At 34.5% G+C, this 18,945-nt stretch overlaps 1 protein-coding gene across 1 annotated transcript; it reads left to right on the forward strand.

Annotated features, from left to right (window-relative positions):
* Positions 1 to 9,009: 9,009 nt before the first annotated feature.
* On the forward strand, positions 9,010 to 15,517 carry LOC132613592 (probable methylenetetrahydrofolate reductase (NADH)). Its single transcript, XM_060327681.1, has 11 exons — positions 9,010 to 9,509; positions 10,797 to 10,857; positions 11,011 to 11,093; positions 11,195 to 11,368; positions 11,455 to 11,628; positions 11,715 to 11,815; positions 11,899 to 12,010; positions 12,724 to 12,804; positions 12,893 to 13,070; positions 14,448 to 14,782; positions 15,224 to 15,517. Exons 1-11 carry the CDS (start codon positions 9,108 to 9,110, stop codon positions 15,305 to 15,307), a joined length of 1,785 nt encoding a protein of 594 aa, XP_060183664.1. The 5' UTR covers positions 9,010 to 9,107; the 3' UTR covers positions 15,308 to 15,517.
* Positions 15,518 to 18,945: the final 3,428 nt, after the last annotated feature.

The raw sequence follows: 18,945 nt of genomic DNA on the forward strand, positions 1-18,945 counted from the left end.
TCTTTTTTTTTTTTTTACTTTACTAAAACAAATGAGTCCGTTAATTATCATCATCATCATCGTTTGTGCAATGTATGCACGGGCGGATCCACCATAGAAGCTACTACAAGTACGGCCGAATTGCATAGCTTTAGCTCAAACTCTGCATTAGTATTAAGAAAGTCACTTAATATATAAATCTATTAAAATGAAATTAGTGCTCCTAAATCGGTATGCTGTGTAAAATAATCAATAGTCAATTAAGAACCAACAAGTCGAGTTATGATCTAAAATTCACAAATTTAAAATTCTGAATTCGTCTCTCTGTATATGGACGTCTAGATAATGAAGGAAAAGAAAGTGAACTACAAGATTTATTGAAATTTTTTATCAGAAGAATAGTTGTCATTGAAATGTCGTCGGAAGTTTTCACGGGCAACAGTGCTGTTGGAATTAGCTCATCGAAATGATTTATGGGTGAAAAAGATAAGAAATCCCAAAAAAATAGACAGTTTTTTGACGATTTTTTTGACATGGATGAATTAGTTGGTGAAGTTTGGTCTATGAATTGGTTGGTTAGTCTTGATGCGTCAAAAGTTCAAAACCTTACAAGTACTTAGATGTAGGATAGTGACTATAATACTAATTTAATTTACATGTGAGTTTATTATATTGTTGTTGATAGAAAGTGATGGCTTAAGATATTTATCAAATATACATATTAAAGTTATTTTATATTTTCTTTGAAGCCTGATTAGTTTAGATTCACGTCGAGAAGCTCCATATTCAAGAAAATCATTTCCTATCAAAGATGACTTTATTCTCAAAAGTCGAAAGTGAAACTTCTGACGAAGAAGTGTTCAATCACGATAAATCATTTGGGCAAAATAATTCAATGTGGAAAGAAAGATGTATAAAGTGGTTGGGAAAATTCTTCAACGGTTCCTAAATGCAATGAAGAGGAGAAAAATAATCTTAAATGAATAACGCGAACAAATTAATATTCGTAATTAGAAAATAAGAAATCAGACAATTATCAAAGTTTTATTGTTTCTCTTTTACTTATTTAATATTTTCTTAAAACTTTCCTCCTAAATCGTTGTTATCCTACTGCAAATTACCTAACATTGGGGTTAATTTTGTTTTTTAATCTTCTTTTCAATGATTTAACCATTTTGAGAAAATTTTAGATTGCAAATAAACTGATTTTTCCAGATCATTAAATCCTTTGTTTTTTTATCAGTTGTTAATTTTGTTTTGAAAATTTTTTATATGTTAATTTAGCTCAAGAATTTCTCTAAAACCTTTTGTTTTCCCTTCAAAAAAAAGGTCATAGAGTGGTTGGTAAATGGTTGTCACATCGTGTCCCTTTTCAACCTCTTGGAAAGCAACTCTTTGAAGTTACGTATACAGAATAAATGTATAATAATCATTAACTTAACTAATCTAATTAACTGATCTAAAATTGTTTATGTAGAACGACATTTCCGTAACAATACAACCACTTCAAGATCTCGAGTGAACTTCACATTTAAAACGATTAAAACTAATCACATTATTAACTTACGATTACCGGTTCAAGGTAATTAATTAACTTAAAATTGTATATTTAAATACCACCATAATAAACCACTCGCAAGGATAACTTTTTTTTTTTTTTTTTAAAGGTCTTTTATTGTACTGGAGGTCAAAGAAAAAAAAAGTGAGTTAGTAGCCTGGATGGTTACACAAATTGGCCACCATAAACAACCAACCTTGTTTTGTCTTTAAAAAATCGTTCAATTTTGCCTAGTTAGTTTTCATGATTATTTTAGCTGGAAATATAATTTTCGGTACTTATGTAATGATGTGGCAACTGTAAATTTTAGAAAAAAATATATTTCTCGATTAACCCAAAAAACGAATTGTTTAAAAAAAAAAAAGAGTCAAGTTTCAATCCCTTTGTCACGACCCGACTAGGGGCCATGACAGGTACCCGGGGCTAACCGCCGAGCACCGCTCATACTATTACCCATCGTACTCATCCTGCTTTCATTCATTATTCTTATACTCAAAATCATAGGAAAACCATTTCTATTTTGAAACATATTTACCTTTATATACACAAGCCTTCCGGCTATCAAAATAATATATACATATATAATGAGAAAATCGTGAGACCGTACTATCCACACATAGATATCTACGAGCCTCTACTAGAGTGCTAGATATAGGGACGGGACAGGACCCCGTCGTGCCCAAAATACATGTATATACACAAAAGAATAAGTCAATGACACATCCGGAACAATAGAGTGCTCTCAAGTCAGCTAATAGCTCCTACGAGTTTGGATCACCTCTCTGCCTACCTGTGGGCATGAACACAACGTCCAAAGAAAAAGGACGTCAGTACGAACATTATACTGAGTATGTAAGACATGAATGAAATGAACACAATAGAGAAATCATAAGACATAAGATGAAGATATAACCTGCGTAACTTTTAAGGGTGGATACATTTCATACATATATCATATGTAATCATAGTACATGTATCATCATAGCGCATACATCATCGTATTATATAAAGCATCGTCGTTAACCCGCGTCCGGGTAACCATCATATGCCGCCCACTAGTGGTGTCATGCCCGGCCCTCTAGGCTCGGTGTAAACATAGTAGCCCGCCTTAGCGGTGACATGCCCGGCTATTTAGGCACGGTGGAATCGTATGCAGCCCGCCTTCGCGGTGACATGCCCGGCCAACTAGGCACAGTGGAATCGTATCATCATATAGTCAACATAAACTTATCATTATTAGACATCTCATAGGCATATCATAAACTTAGCGTCATTATACATTTATCATCAAACATACATTAGAACTAGAAGGCATTTGTGGCTATGTCGAGGTGACATAAGGTCATGAACCCCCGATTATATTATGAAGTAATCATAATCATCATATCTCACCTTGAAGGGACTAACATTTTAATGTGAGTGCACACAAAGAAAAGCATCAATGGAACCATACTTAGGATCATTAGCTTCATGGACATCTTATTTTGCTCTAGGATTCTTTATACTTAAACTCATCATCGTCATTATCATGCTCGTATCGTATCTCTTTTCTTCATCATATGCGTATGTAGCTCTTTATAGTCATGGACTCATAATTTACGATATTTAGGAAGATCATGGGAAAAATAGGAAGATTCATGTCATAGGAGTCATGCCTTAGAAGGAAAGGATTAGCCTTACATACCTCTTTTGTTTAACAATTCTATCGCTTGATTGTTCTTCTTCAACGCTCACATTTCTACCTTCAAGAGAATTCGCATCAACATTAGCCAATCGATTATATGAATGTGCTTACTAAAGCTAGAGAAGATTGGGCAGCATTTCCTTTGTTTGTACAACTTTCCTCATTTTACATATCAACTTCCAAACGTCCATAACAACATTCACAATATTATAAACAACCATCATCATTCATCTACATTATCCACATTTCACAATTTCACTTCAATTCCTTCATAATTGTGGTCATAGTTCACTATTGCGTTTTCTCACATATAATGCTTATCCCTTGTTCTAAATGTCATTCATAACATAATTACAATTACAACATATCAATATACATGATTCACTCCAAACTACTACTCAAAATCTCATTATTCCTATCTTTGTGACCCATTTTCTATATCCTTTTACAATCCAAGTGTTTCAACTTCTCAATACCTTAAACAACATGAAAAGATCATAAAACTTACCTTAGATAGTGTAGGAATAAGCCTTAAGTGAAAATACTTCTCTTGCACCAAACCCTAGTTCACTTCCATTGGAATTCCTTGGCTTGGATGAACTTTAATGTGTCTCATACACTTGATTTTATTGGTTTGATGAAGTTGATTCTTGAAGTGTGTGGAATATTCTAAAGGGTTAGAGAGAAGTGGAGAAGTGAGGGAAATGAAAATAATAACATGGGGTCTTATATTTATATTTGGAAAATCTGACCCGTCGGGAAATTATACGGACACTTATACGGTCCGTATAAGTGACCGTGAAATCACCCCATCAACTTCTCGCTTCTGTGACCATTATACGACACATTATACGGTCCGTATAATTTTATATTGTCCCTATAAGTGACCGTATAATCCCATCAGTGAGGGACCTTCACTGTGACAATTCTGCGGACCATTATACGGACCGTATAACATTATACGGACCGTATAATTGGTCGTATAATCTATCTTTTCTCCGATTTGTTCTCGTCACTTCGTTTGATCTCAAATCCTTATGGAACCTTCTTAGCACTTGTTTAACACTTCATTAACAATCTAAGGGGCATTATAACTCTTCTCCAAAACATCCTTAAGCCATCATTAATTCGATACTTATAAATCTTGCTCGACACACAACATATACCTTGCTTTCCTTAACAACTTTCATCTCCTACCTCAAACGTCTTTGAAATCTCATTTAGAATCATCAAATGTTATTTCTTACTTACCAAAACATCGTATACGTCGTGCCCTTCATTAGTCTATTTACTGTATGTTAACGGAAAATTTTTCCGGGGTGTAACACCCTTCTGAGCTCCTTAGCTAATTAGCTTAGCATAAGCCCTTAGCCATAAACTAATAGCCTGTTTGATCAAACTTATTTTTTTCAAAAGTACTTATTTTTATTAATAAGTACTTTTTTAAAAAAGTGATGTGTTTGTCTAAACTTTTGGGAGAAAATAAGTGTTTTTTGAGAGTAACATAAATAGTTTCTGCCCAAAAACATTTTTTCTTTAAAAAGCATTTTTGAGAAAAATACACTTAAGAGCACTTTTTACAAACTTGGTCAAACATTAATTACTGTTCAAAAGTGTTTTATTAAATTAATTGACCAAACGAAATTGTCAAACAATGATATAATTCTTATTCTGAAGATACCCAAGTCCAGTACTTTCCAAAATCCCTTCCATTTCTACACTAGTTCCATACTAAGATCCACTTTTGCAAACCAGTACTTCTCGTTTTTATGTTGGTCTCTTTTTTTTTAAACTTACGTCTGCTTATTATTAGATCTCTATTGCTATCCGATTATTTCTTTCACTCTGATATTTTATTATCTTGCTGCTATTACTATTTATAATTATTGATGCTTTTTCATCTCTTCTTTCATCTCTCCTTGAGCCGGGAGTCGGTCGGAAACAACTTCTCTATCCGTCAGGTAGGGGTACGGTCTGCGTACACTCTATTCTCCCCAAGCCCTGCCTGGTGAAATTATACTGGATATGTTTTTGTTATCTATTTTTTAAACTTATCCTTCATGTTTAATTTCTGGGTTTGACCTCATTTTATTAGTTCACCTATCCCATGATAAATTGTCCCATTTTTCTTGAATCCAAACCTTGTAGCGAGTAAGTGTAAATATCATAAGACGTGGGCATCATTAAAATTGTACACATCAGTCGGGTCTCTCTCTCTCTCACTCTCTCGGAAATTATTAATGTTTAATTTCTTGATTTGGTCTCACTTTCTTGGTCAACATCTCTAGTATAAGACAGATTGTACTATCAAAACCTTGTGGTGTATAATCGAAAATAGGATGAACTTAAGATGTGTACATAATGGTGTTATATACTGACGCATGGCATAATGTTGCTGCATGTACATAAATTATGATACATTTGGGTCGGATTTAGAATAGGTTCGGTCCTAAATAAGTATAAGAATTAATTTTTTAAAATATTTTTCCGAAAAATTTATAGCCGTCATGTCATTAGATAGGTATCGAAAATTATATTTTCGTGAAAAATAACCAAGGAAGAATCCCTCACTTCATCCATATGTGTAAAAGACACCAGCCGCAGTTGGATTCTCGAGAAGAGAGGAGCCGTGGTGGTCCCCCCCCCCCCCCCCCCGGATCGCCCGGATCCCACGAGTGAATCGAAAGTTGGATCTACATTGGATCTCACCCGAATCACCCCATCTATCCTCCTGAGGAGGAGTTTGGTTTCAAACCCCGCAAGTTGAGTGACAATGATGATCAATTATCATAAGTTGAATGACCATTCTGGTCACTAACTCAAAAAAGAATATAAATAGTGAGAATTGAATTAACACAATTATGCGAGAAACTTTTATCAATTTACACCAAGTTTGTGATAAGATGGATAAGATCCTCCATTTTCATTAGAAATCTCGAGTTTGAATCTTGGGTATGAAAAAAATCCTAATAGGGAGTACTTTTTTCTTTACAGGGACTTATAATGTGCAGTTCAAATTAATCGAGATTTCAATAAAAAAACTGAATATGATATAAGGAACAAAAAAACATTCATGGATTTACTAGCTCGTATGATTTTCAAGTTTAGAATGAGAAGTGACAAAAATGGATCCTCATCCATCAATCATTTGTGACGTGGAAATATTTGAATGTCAAAAATATTCAGATTAAATTGGACATTGGTTCCTTGAAGGAGATCCACAGCTATCTCCGCCGGCATGTAAATACATCACCGACAAAAATAGCTTTTCGAAAATTATTAAATAGTAAATAGAAGATTTAAAAAGGAACTTTAGGGAATAAATATTCTATATTTTCTATTTGTGATTGTAAATAAGGAGAAGAAATTTTTAACCAGAAAACGTGAAAGAAACGAAATTCAAAATTACATAAATGAGCAACCAATCGATTTATAAATATCATGTTTGTTACTCACTTTAAAAATCATCTTATGCCGTCATCTTTTTTGTTCCATCTGGTGTCCTATAATCATATTACGACCGTATTATGTTCGAATTCATGCCGAAATTTTTTACATTATACGATAAACCGCTCCATTACAATGACTATTCCATACCCAAAGACTGAAGAAGTATTTACTATTCATTGGTGGTAAGTAATAGACTATTTATACATACATAACCAATATCTATATTTGAGGAATTAAAAATACCAAGGGGTCATTTGATCGGAAATAAGTTATTCCGGGATTAATTATTCCATCCTCTCACAAAAATAAAATAACATTACACTCTCTGGATAACTAATTCCGACATTAATTATACCGCAATTTTATCTCAACTAAACGTGAGATAAAATTATCTCAAATTTAATCTCAAAATTATTTATCCCTTATTCTCGTACCAAAACAAGCCTAGGTTCCCCGAGATCTAAAACCCTCACTGTGTTTACTTTCTCAAAATTTAACGGTTCGATCTACCGACACCCGAAAAAGTGTCGCTAAACTATCCTATCTAACTTTTTATTCTTGCTTTCATCGTACATGATGACATTTGACTAAATAGGAAATTTGGAATTTATTTAACTTAAATACTTAATAGGAAAAATATCACATCAAAATAGTACAAAAGTTATTCTCTCCTATTCAAAGTAATTGCCAATTTTATATGATAATCCAATCTAAGTATTAATTTTAAAAATGACATCAAGTAATAATATTTAAAATCATATACAATATTTAGAATCATTTCAAATAAAATTGTAGTACTGAAATGAAAATTTAGTCGATTGTTGAGTTAATGTATAAATACTCATTTAAAAGGGGAATGGTAAAATATTTTCCTCTATTATTCGAAATTGAGCAACTTTCTCTTAGACTCTTTTCTTAATATTATCCGTGATAAAAAAAAAAAATTCTCATTTCTTCCCTTAACCAAACAAAGCTCCAATCTAATAATAATCTTAAACTATAATCAAAAGTTAAATATTAAATCTGGATAACTTTTCTACTGACTTGGACACGAGGAGTTCACACATTTTGTGCTCTAGGCAGATGCAAAACAATTTTCTAATTACGTAGGAAATTTTTTAATCAATTATTGAATCATGGGGCCAAAGTTTTGTGATCCATTCATTTGGACAAATTTAAAATAAAGAGTCAATATGGAGGTTGGAGTACCTTGGGTTGTTGAGTAGGTCCCGAATTAATAAATAGAAAAAGGTAAAAGGAAAAATATTGCATAGAAATATCTCCTCAGCCATGCCTTTGAAAAATAATACTTATTGCTACGGTGTTTCAATTCTTATAGATGAAACTTCATGATAATATTTTCTTCTTTTTATTTTTTAGTAAAAATTTAAAATGCTATAATGATAACTATTATTTTGATTTTAATTTACGTGATACTCTTTCATTCTTAGTCGATCTTATCTGTTTTTATATTTAACAATTTTTTTTGACCCATATGATCATCAAAAAGAAAAGCTTGTCTATGCATTTTTCTAGTGGATGCCCAGACTTTTCAATTGGAGCTCGTCTTGTGTCCTCCGATTCTAGGGAATTCACTGGATCGTGAAGTTGCTTCCCAGCTGGCTATAACAAAAATAAACTTGTCCCCAGAAAATGATTTAATTTTAAATTTTTCATATTAACCTTAATGAAATAATATATAGCCTTCGATTTTTTTTCTTTTCTTAATGAAAATAGTACTCTTTCCGTCTAATTTATGCGATATAGTTTGACTAGGAATGAAGTTTAAGAAAGAAAGAATTTTTTTTAAAACTTATGGTCTAAAATAAGACATAGATATTTGTATGGCGGTAAATCATTCCATTGAGGTAAAAGGAGAAATTTTAAGTTAAATTATTTCTAAATGTAAAAATATATCATTCTCTTGAAATATACTAAAAATAAAAGTGTATTACATAAATTGAAGCATAAAGAATACAATCTACTCCCTCCGTTTTATAATAAATAATTTTTTAACTTATACAAACCCCCTAAGAAATAACTTCTCCCTAAAAATTAGAAGCATTTTTATTAACTTACCTCTAATTAAATGTCTAAAAAATAAAAGCTACTTAATAACTTTTAATTATATAAAAATAAAAATAATTTTAAAAATATAAGATTAATTTTTACTTGAAATCTTAAAAAACGATTTCTTGATTATAGTTTTTACATTGTGGGGGTTGTTGGATCTTGGATCAGGATAGCTGCTTCTTCTGGTCTACTTGTTATTGGTATAGTGGTACCCCACCACCCCTCACATACCAACTTTCTCAATCTTTCTATTTATATCCTCCTAACCTCACTTCTTCACTTGCCCTTCTGTACCAAAGCTTCAATCTTTTTCAAGATTCTTACCCAATCTTGAACCCCATTTTCTCAAAAATAAAAATAAAAATGAAGGTAATTGAGAAAATTCAAGAAGCAGCAAAAGATGACAGGGTAGTATTTTCTTTTGAATTCTTTCCACCAAAAACTGAAGATGGTGTTGAGAATCTGTTTGAAAGAATGGAAAGAATGGTTGCACATAACCCATCATTTTGTGATATAACATGGGGTGCTGGTGGTTCTACAGCAGATCTAACACTTGAGATTGCTAAAAGGATGCAAAATATGGTGTGTGTTGAAACTATGATGCATTTGACATGTACTAATATGCCTGTTGAGAAGATTGATCATGCTCTTGATACTGTTAAGACTAATGGTATTCAAAATGTTCTTGCTCTTCGTGGTGATCCACCACATGGTCAAGATAAGTTTGTTCAGGTTGAAGGTGGTTTTGCTTGTGCCCTGGATCTGGTAATTACTCTAGTTGTCTAATATGATATTCTAATTGTTTGAATTGTGTGACCCATCTCATTTGTCGTTTAGTTATGCAGATATTAGTAATCCAAGGATTAGTTATGCAGGATTTAGTTATTCATGTATTAGTTATTCCATCTTCTCACGGATTCCCTCATAACTTAAACATGTATTAGTTATGCGGGATTGTAATTTGGCACTCAAACACGTACTTGGTGTGCTGAATCTTACACATAGCGAAATGCAATCAAACATGGTGCTAGTTATGCTGACCCATCTCTTTTAAACCTTAATTATATTATGTCTCTGACATATCCCAGCTTATCTAAAAGTTTAAGCTGTTAGAGAGGGCATTCTTTTAATTGCTTGTTTATATTATGTGCCTGATTGGATTAGCTGATTGTAAATAACTGATGTGTTGTAAAACACTTTTTAAGTGCTGAAATTGATTTTATAAATAAGTAGTTACGTGTTTTGATAGAAGTGCTCAAACTGTTAAGAAGCAGTTGTTGCGGTTGATAATAAAAATATTGGTAAGATGTTTTTTTTGTTAGAACGACTAAAATACATTTAATGTTTTGCAAAGAATTATAAATTTAAAAGTATCGGCGTAAAGAAGGGGAGCCTTGGAGCAGCAGTAAAGTTGTTCATTAAGATATTGTAATTGTTTGATTTATGTGACCCATCTCATTTAAACCTTAAGGGGTGGTTTGGTTGCTCGTTATAGTTATGCAGGTATTAGTAATGCAAGTGGTAGTTATGCATGATTTAGTTATTCATGTATTAGTTATTTCATCTTCTATTCTACATAAAATATAATACATAGATTCCTTCATAACTTATACATTTATTAGTTATGTGGGATTGTAAACTGGTAACCAAACATCGTTTTCGGTGTGCTGAATTTTATACATAACAACTAAAATGCTACCGAACATGGTACTAGTTTAATACATGAATAATTCACTTCTTAACCTACAGCCAAACGACCCCTAATTATATTATGCCTCGACATGTCCCAACTTTCAAGCTGTTAGAGAAAACACACATTTTAATTACTCAATTATGTTATGTTTAAGCATGTTCTTTCACATTTTGTCCTGATTCTTGACCCAATTTATTGGAATATTTTTGCTTTTTGGGTGGTGATGAGATTCGAACACAGGACCAGTCTGATACCATCTTAACTTGTGTGACCGCTCGAAAAGTTTAAGCTTTTAGAGATTATGTTATGGTTGGTGTAATATTGGTGTTGGTATTAATTGATTTTCTTTCTGATTTTAGGTGAAGCATATGCGTGCCAAGTATGGGGATTACTTTGGAATAACTGTTGCAGGTTATCCAGGTTGGTGGCTACTACTATCTCGGGCTTTGAGTTATTTATTTGGACAAATATGGACCATGATTTACTTATTCCACTACAGTTTTGAAGCAGAAATGAGTTCTTTTTTCTGCTGTTTGTGTGCTGTTACTGAATACTAATTTGATTCTTTCTCAGAGGCACATCCTGATGTTATTCCTGCTAATGGAATAGCTACAAAAGAGATATATGAGAATGACCTTGCTTATCTCAAAAGAAAGGTAGTCTATTCCGAGCATTATGTTTGTTCAAGGGGAATATTTTAGATTGCTTTTGATTCATTTATGAGTTGAAGGTACTTATATTAACTTGTGTTCTACAGGTTGATGCTGGAGCTGATCTTATTGTAACTCAACTCTTTTATGATACTGATATTTTCCTCAAATTTGTCAATGATTGCCGCCAAATTGGAATTAATTGTCCCATCGTTCCGGGTATCATGCCCATTAACAATTATAAGGGCTTCTTGCGCATGACTGGATTTTGCAAGACTAAGGTATTATCCCCATTTTTTGGAGTACAAACTTTAACTCTGTGTTTATTTGTATGTTAGTCACTCAGTTTTTCTTAATTATGTTGTAGATTCCAGAAGAGATAATGGCTGCCTTGGAACCTATTAAGGACAACGAAGAGGCTGTCAAAGCCTATGGAATTCACCTTGGAACTGAAATGTGCAAAAAGATTTTAGCCACTGGCATTAAGACCTTGCATCTTTATACATTGAACATGGAGAAATCAGCATTGGCTATTATGATGGTTTATTCTCTTACTTTTTGAACTTTCTACTTTGAAATTAATGAAATAGTCGTGATTTCTAATTGTGAGATGTCTTGAATATGCAGAATCTTGGATTAATAGAAGAGTCCAAAATTTCTAGGCCATTGCCTTGGAGACGTCCTACAAATATTTTCCGTGTTAAGGAAGATGTTCGTCCTATTTTCTGGTACGTAGAGACATAAATTAATGTCAGAATTACAACTATTATATTGTGATGATAATCTGATCTGTTGTTGTCAATGATGGTAGGGCAAATCGTCCAAAGAGCTACATCTCAAGGACCTTAGGTTGGGATGAATACCCACATGGTAGATGGGGCAATGCTCATAATCCATCATATGGAGCACTTACCGACTATCAGGTAATTGCAACTTGTTTTGTTTGTATGTAATATAGCTTGTTTGGCCAAACTTCTTAGAAGCCAAAAGTGCTTATTTTCTTACAAAAAAACCCATTTTAAGGAGTTAAGGTGTTTGACCAAACTTTTAAGGGAAAAAAATAAGTGCTTTTGAGAAGTAGTATAAGCTAAAAATGGTAGCTTCTCCCAGAAGCTCTTTTGGATCTTTGGCCAAGCACAAATTGTTACTTCTGAGTAGTAGTAAAAGTGTTTTTTCAAATTGATTAGCCAAACACAAACTGCTTTTCTCCAAAAGTACTCTTTCGAAAAGCAATTTTGACAAGAAGTACTTTTTAAAATAAGCAGTTCTTGAAGCTTGGCCAAACACACTACTCTGGGGAATAATTAGATAAATCATTTATGAATAAATTCATTTGAACTTCTAATATTCTTTTTGAAATACTGTGGGAACTGTCTAGGTCTGGACACTTGATTTATATTTTCCAAGCGTGTGAATAAGCTTTCTTGTCCTCCTAAATTATGCTTCCATTTTAATGCTAGGGTAGTTCCTTTCTTCATCATTCGGCTGGTAAATGGCATTATTTAGATATGTCTAGTTATGCCTTGAAAAAAAATACATAAAACATAACGAAGATACCATCAGCCTTTTTTGTCATTTATCTGAGGAGTTGTTTTAGTAATTTGTTATATGCAACAATTTTTTTGGACCTCAACAGTTCATGCGCGCACGCTCAAGAGACAAGAAGCTTCAAGAGGAATGGGCTGTGGCTTTGAATAGCGTGGAAGATATCTACGAGGTATATATGATTTTCAAATACAATTCATTTATTATCAAAACCAAAGGCTGATTCCGAAGGCTTGGTACTTACAAATGTTTCACATCAGAGATTTAAGGACTACTGTCTTGGGAAGCTGAAGAGCTGCCCGTGGTCTGAACTAGATGGTCTTCAGCCAGAGACGAAGATCATAAACGAAAAGTTAGGTCATGTCAATACGAAAGGTTTCCTGACTGTTAACAGCCAACCAGCAGTTAATGCTGAGAAGTCCGACTCTCCTTCTGTTGGTAAGTTTGGTTCCTAAGCCTTCCAGCTGCACACAATCGCAATCATTTGTCTTCTTTTACTTTCAAATGAAGGAACCTAGAAGTGTAATAGCCTGTTTGGCGCTTTTTTTTTTCTTTCCAAAGTTGAGGTGTTTGGCCAAGCTTTTAGGAGAAGAAAAAGTTTTTGAGTAGAAGCAGAAACTGTTTTTGAGGAGCTGAAAAAAGTAGCTACTCCTCAAAAGTAATTTTTTGAAAAGCAACAACATACCCAGTGTAATCCCACAATTGAGAAAATACACTTTTAGAAGCACTTTTAAAAAGCTTGATCGAACACTAATTGCTGCTAAAACATGCTTTTCCAATTGATTAGCCAAACACAAACTGAACACTTTTCAAAATAAGCTGATTTTTGAAGCTTGGCCAAACAGGCTATTATTTGGGGATAATAGATGTCTAAAGTGTGTTAATGTGTTTTTCTTAATTGTTATTTAGAGTATTTCCGAAACCTCCCTCCCTTCTTTATTTTTCCTTTTGTTTCTAAGTTTTAGTGCAAGAAATGTGATGATCTCTGATATCAATCTATGTGATTAAACTTTTCCTATCAATACAAATACAATTGTCCTTCATTACAAGGCTCGAATAGTGCCTTAGCAACAGATGACATACAGAAGAAAATAGAGTTGTAGACAAAAATATGTTTCTCGAAAAAGAGCATCTACTCACTAATACTAACTGAAATATTGTAGGTCCTCCAAAAGTGTGAAAAAAATAAAGAATCAGTCTCTAATACTCTCCTATTACCCCTAATAAAGCACCAGTTAATGTGGATTTCCCTTATTTTTCTCAAAATCTCAGCAGTCAAGAATGAACCGCATGTTGCTAGTTAAATGAATAAACATAAATATATGAATAGAACTTTCCTCGATGCCCTATGCCATATTGAGTAATGGGGAAAAATTCTTATTGTCCGAGTCCTGTAGATATCTCTTGGTACTCAAGTTTCATAAATATCTCCGTGCACTCTGCATATTTTGACAACTACTGCAGTTCCATAAGCATTATGCTTGTACAAACGGACGCATGTAGTTCCATTTCCTGCTTTAAATGTAATGTTTCTGTGGAATTCTCACTGCCACTCTACTCTTTTCCACTTAAATCCTAGGCTTCTGTCTTTTGAAATTTATTTTTGTTGAGAAAATCTCCAATTTAATAAACTAGTCCATAACTGTCCAGAAAAAAAAATAGTTTCTAAATGAGATTCAACTATTGCTAAAAAAAAACAAGTATTGCACATGTATGGCTGACTTTGAAGGGGTTCTGGATGAATAACATATTTTTTTTTCTGTTACCGGTTATAGCAACCTTTTCATTGACCGGCTTATTGACCTTTTTCTGCAGGATGGGGTGGCCCTGGTGGATATGTTTATCAAAAGGCTTACTTGGAGTTCTTCTGCTCTAAGGACAAGTTGAACACCCTTGTTGAAAAATGCAAGTCTTTCCCTTACCTAACCTACATGGCTGTAAACAAGGAAGGAAACTGGATCTCCAACGTCAACCAAACCGACGTGAACGCGGTGACATGGGGAGTTTTCCCAGCTAAGGAAATTATACAACCGACAGTCGTGGACCCCACCAGCTTCATGGTATGGAAGGATGAGGCATTTGAAATCTGGTCAAGAGGATGGGCTCAATTGTACCCAGAGACTGATCCATCAAGAAAATTGCTTGAACAAGTATGTATTTCTTTTCATACACTTAACTTTCTTTTTGTCTTAAGTCTTCGATTTAACAATTTTTTTTTTCCCGTAAGGCGTTTGGCCATGTTTTATTCAAGTATTTGATTTTTTCTTCCCTTTCAAATGCTCGCTTTTTCAAGTTTCAACCATATTCATGGCCAGACGGCTGGACATGACTTCACTTGTAAATATTGAAGTCATCGTTTATAAGTTGATGTTTGGCCATTTGCAAATACTGAACTTTAGTATCTGAAGCGCTCGTAAAATATTGAAAAACTAGCTTGAGGAGTACTTCCAGTGATAACATGGTTCTCACCTCACAACGCTTTTAACTTTTTTTTTTTTCAAGTGAAATTTATATCACATATTCTTTTTTCAACTTTAGCTTAAAATATTATCAAAATGCCTGTGTGTGATGCATTTGCTATTTCTTTACAGGTTCAAAGCAGTTACTTCTTGGTCAGCCTCGTCGATAACGACTACATCAATGGCGATTTGTTTTCCATATTCAAAGATATCTGAATTAAGCAACAAAACTCAGCTTCTCATCCTTTATAGTCCCATTTGATCCCAAGAATTTTTCATGTTATTATTATAATTGTTGTTCTATGGTCTTGTAATCGGAATAATTTAAAGGGAAAACCCCTTCATTTTTTTCCTCTGCAAATCTGATATACGTTGCCTTCTGGCTTCAATATTTGCAAATTTGTAAGCAAATAGTGCTTCCATGCATCTTGTTCTAAGTGCAACTTACTTTCTGTTTTTCACAATTTTTGTTACTTTATTGTCAAATTGCAACCGCCCCTTTTCTTTTATATCGTGATTTATTTATTATTTTGTCTAGTATGTACGTTCGCACGAATGCATGTTTCTTATGTTTCATCCGATTTTGTGATACTACTATTCTTTTTCTTGGTATTAGTGTATACCTATTGTACTCGGAACCAATTCCATTGGTTCGACTAATTTGGATTCTAGACGTGTTGGCAGTGGTAGAACTAATGTATGGTGTAATTGAATCCCCTTCGCCAGAACAGTACGGCATATATAAGTGAAATATTTCTTTTATGTTGTTAAATTCCTTCTATATAAAGAACACTTTTAGTGTAGTGCTTTTTGAATCCGTTGGTTAGGGTTAGTGGTTTCTCCAATGTGCCTAGGACCCAAGAAAACCCTCCTGACCAGGTGGTTTACAAGAATGACCTTGAAATTGGACAGTCTTGAACTTTGGACCTTGTTTGCTCAATGAGCAAAACTTCAAGTGAAGGGTGTAAGGGTCTCATCTATCCAACTATTTTCCTCGGTGATCGTCTTTGTGATACTTAAAATGCCTACAGACTAGATGATAAAATTAATATAATGTAGAAATAACCAGGGGCAATGTATCTATAAATAAATATAATTTTAAAAACTTAAACTCCTTCCCATGACAAATTTAAAAAGGATAAAATTGTATCCAGAAGGAACTCTTGAGACTCTAAATCAATCCATCTTCCATGTGGTAATTGGAAAATGAAAAATCTGAAAAGATATAGGAATTAAGGTATATAGCAAAGTAATTGATTCAATTATGGAATATAACTACCTCCTTAAAATTAAATTAGCAACCGAAGCAAAAAAATTACTAAAGTAAAGTGTTTCCAATATATGTATGTAATAGTTTGAAATAATGGAAAAAGCTCTTTTACATTATGACAATTTTGCGGTCAAAATTATTAAGCACAAGAAAGTTTTGTGCAAAGTAGAAGAATAAGCATTTAAAAGTGACCATTGGAAAGTTAGAATAGTGTGTATAATGCCAATATTCAGACAAAATCATCCATCAAAGTATCAAATGAAATATTGTAATGATATGAAAATTGGAAAGATACAGTGTAAGATTAAATAAATAAAATGCTAAAGAAAAATTAATTCCTCGACCTTGGAAGGAAGATTAAATTCTATTTTCTCTTGATTTTTTTTATATATAACTAAATTATACTTGTGACTTTACTCATACAACAAGTGAAGTTCAGTAATGTAGGAAATCAATTCCTTGATTCATCATAATGTACAGTAATCAATATATACAAAAGCTAAGCCGTAATTACCTAGGCTATCAATGATATAATTACCTTATTCTAGGAGATATTCTAGATTCTAGGAGATATTCTGGCTGTACATAATATTCTAGGAGATAATCTAGCTGTATATAATAATGGCTAATTACAACAGTTATCACACCCCCACAGTCGAAGCGGGAGATTGACGAACGCTTAGACTGTCCTGAAAGTCATCATAAAGTACGCGCGGAAGCCCTTTTGTAAAAATGTCTGCAATCTGATATCGGGACGAAACATGAAGGACACGAACCTCGCCACGGGCAACTTTTTCGCGAACAAAGTGTATGTCCATCTCAATGTGTTTAGTGCGCTGATGTTGTACCGGGTTACCTGATAAGTATATCGCACTGACATTGTCACAATAAACAAGTGTCGCCTGTTGAATCGGGCTATGTAGCTCAAGAAGTAAATTTCTGATCCAGCAGGATTCGGAGACAACATTAGCAACTCCCCTGTATTCGGCCTAGGCACTAGAACGAGAGAGTGTGGGCTGACGTTTTGAAGACCAAGAAATCAAATTGTCACCGAAAAAGACACAATAACTAGAGGTGGAGCGCCTAGTGTCCGGGCAACCACCCCAATCTGCATCTGTATAGGAGACTAAGCTGTTGACAGTAGACTTGTAGAGATGCAGACCAAAGTCAATAGACCCCTGAATGTAGCGTAGAATACGCTTAAGAGCAGCCATATGTTCAATACGAGGGTCGTGCATGTGGAGACACACCTGTTGGACGGCATATGAGATATCTGGTCTGGTGAATGTAAGGTACTGCACGGCCCCAGCAAGCTAACGATACTTAGTCGGATCATCAAATGGTGCATCTTTCGAAGCACTTAGCTTTGGCTTCGTATCAACAGGTGTAGGAGACGGGCTACAATGTGACATACCTGCTCGTTCCAGGATTTCTTCGGCATACTGTTTTTGTGACAAAAATAAGCCAGCTGCATTACGAGTAGCAGCAATACGTAAGAAATAACTCAGTGGACCAAGATCTTTCATAGCAAACTCGGCACTCAAAATTGCCATAATAGACCTACGGAGATTGTCTAAAGAGGCCGTAAGAATGATGTCGTCAACATAAAGCAGTATATATGCAATATCAGAACCCCTGCGATAAATGAATAATGAGTGATCAGACTTGCTGTGTGAGAAGCCAATGGTGGCGACAAAGTCGGCAAACCGTTGGTACCAAGCCCGAGGGGCTTGTTTCAGGCCATAGAGAGACTTCTTCAATAGGCAGACATGATCAGGAAAATTGGGGTCCCGAAAACCCAATGGTTGATGCATATACACAGTGTCAGAGAGATTGCCATGAAGAAAAGCATTCTTGACATCAAGCTGGTGTATGGGCCAAGAATAAGACAATGCAATACTTAGCACAGTGCGAATAGATGCCGGCTTGACCACCGGACTGAAAGTCTCCTCACAGTCAACACCCTTCTGTTGAGACCTGCCATCACCTACAAGACGGGCTTTATGCCTCTCAAAAGAACCATCAGATTTCTTTTTATGACGAAAAATCCACATTGACCGAATCACATTAACATTAGCAGGCCAGGGAACTAACTCCCATGTCTTATTTTCAATTAGAGCATTAAATTCATCCATCATGGCATTCTTCCAATTTAAGTCACGAAGAGCACTTACGGGATTTTTGGGTAATGGAGAGATGGAGGTAGTGGTTTCCGTGTTAAGGTTGGAGGAATATTTCAAATTGGGTTTGAAAATGCCATTACGGGATCGAGTTGTCATGCGGTGGAGCTGTTGGGGGGATTGGGCCAGAGGTGACGGAGCTGGGCCCGAACTCATCGATCCAAGAGTAGTAGGAGGACTGACCCGCTGCGGGCCAGTCTGCTGCTGGGAATGGGGATTGGCCGCGGTTGGAGGTGGTCCTCCTGAAGACGTGGCCTGTCTTGTGTCATTTAGGGAATTTAGAATGTTGGGAGATGTATTGCCAGAATTTCGTAGCATATGATAAGTGATGTATGGATTAACATTATGGTCCAGAAATTCATACATGTGAGAGTTAGGAGTACGAATTTTTGAGAATGGGAATA

This window comes from Lycium barbarum, chromosome 10 (assembly GCF_019175385.1).
Source record: "Lycium barbarum isolate Lr01 chromosome 10, ASM1917538v2, whole genome shotgun sequence".
Taxonomy (NCBI): Eukaryota; Viridiplantae; Streptophyta; class Magnoliopsida; order Solanales; family Solanaceae; genus Lycium; species Lycium barbarum.

Coding starts and splice junctions, on each gene's coding strand:
- LOC132613592 (XM_060327681.1), top strand. CDS start 9,108: ATGAAGGTAATTGAGAAAATTCAAGAAGCAGCAAAAGATGACAGGGTA. Junction 11,816..11,898: donor GATGTTCGTCCTATTTTCTG/GTACGTAGAGAC, acceptor CAATGATGGTAG/GGCAAATCGTCCAAAGAGCT. Junction 13,071..14,447: donor GTCCGACTCTCCTTCTGTTG/GTAAGTTTGGTT, acceptor CTTTTTCTGCAG/GATGGGGTGGCCCTGGTGGA.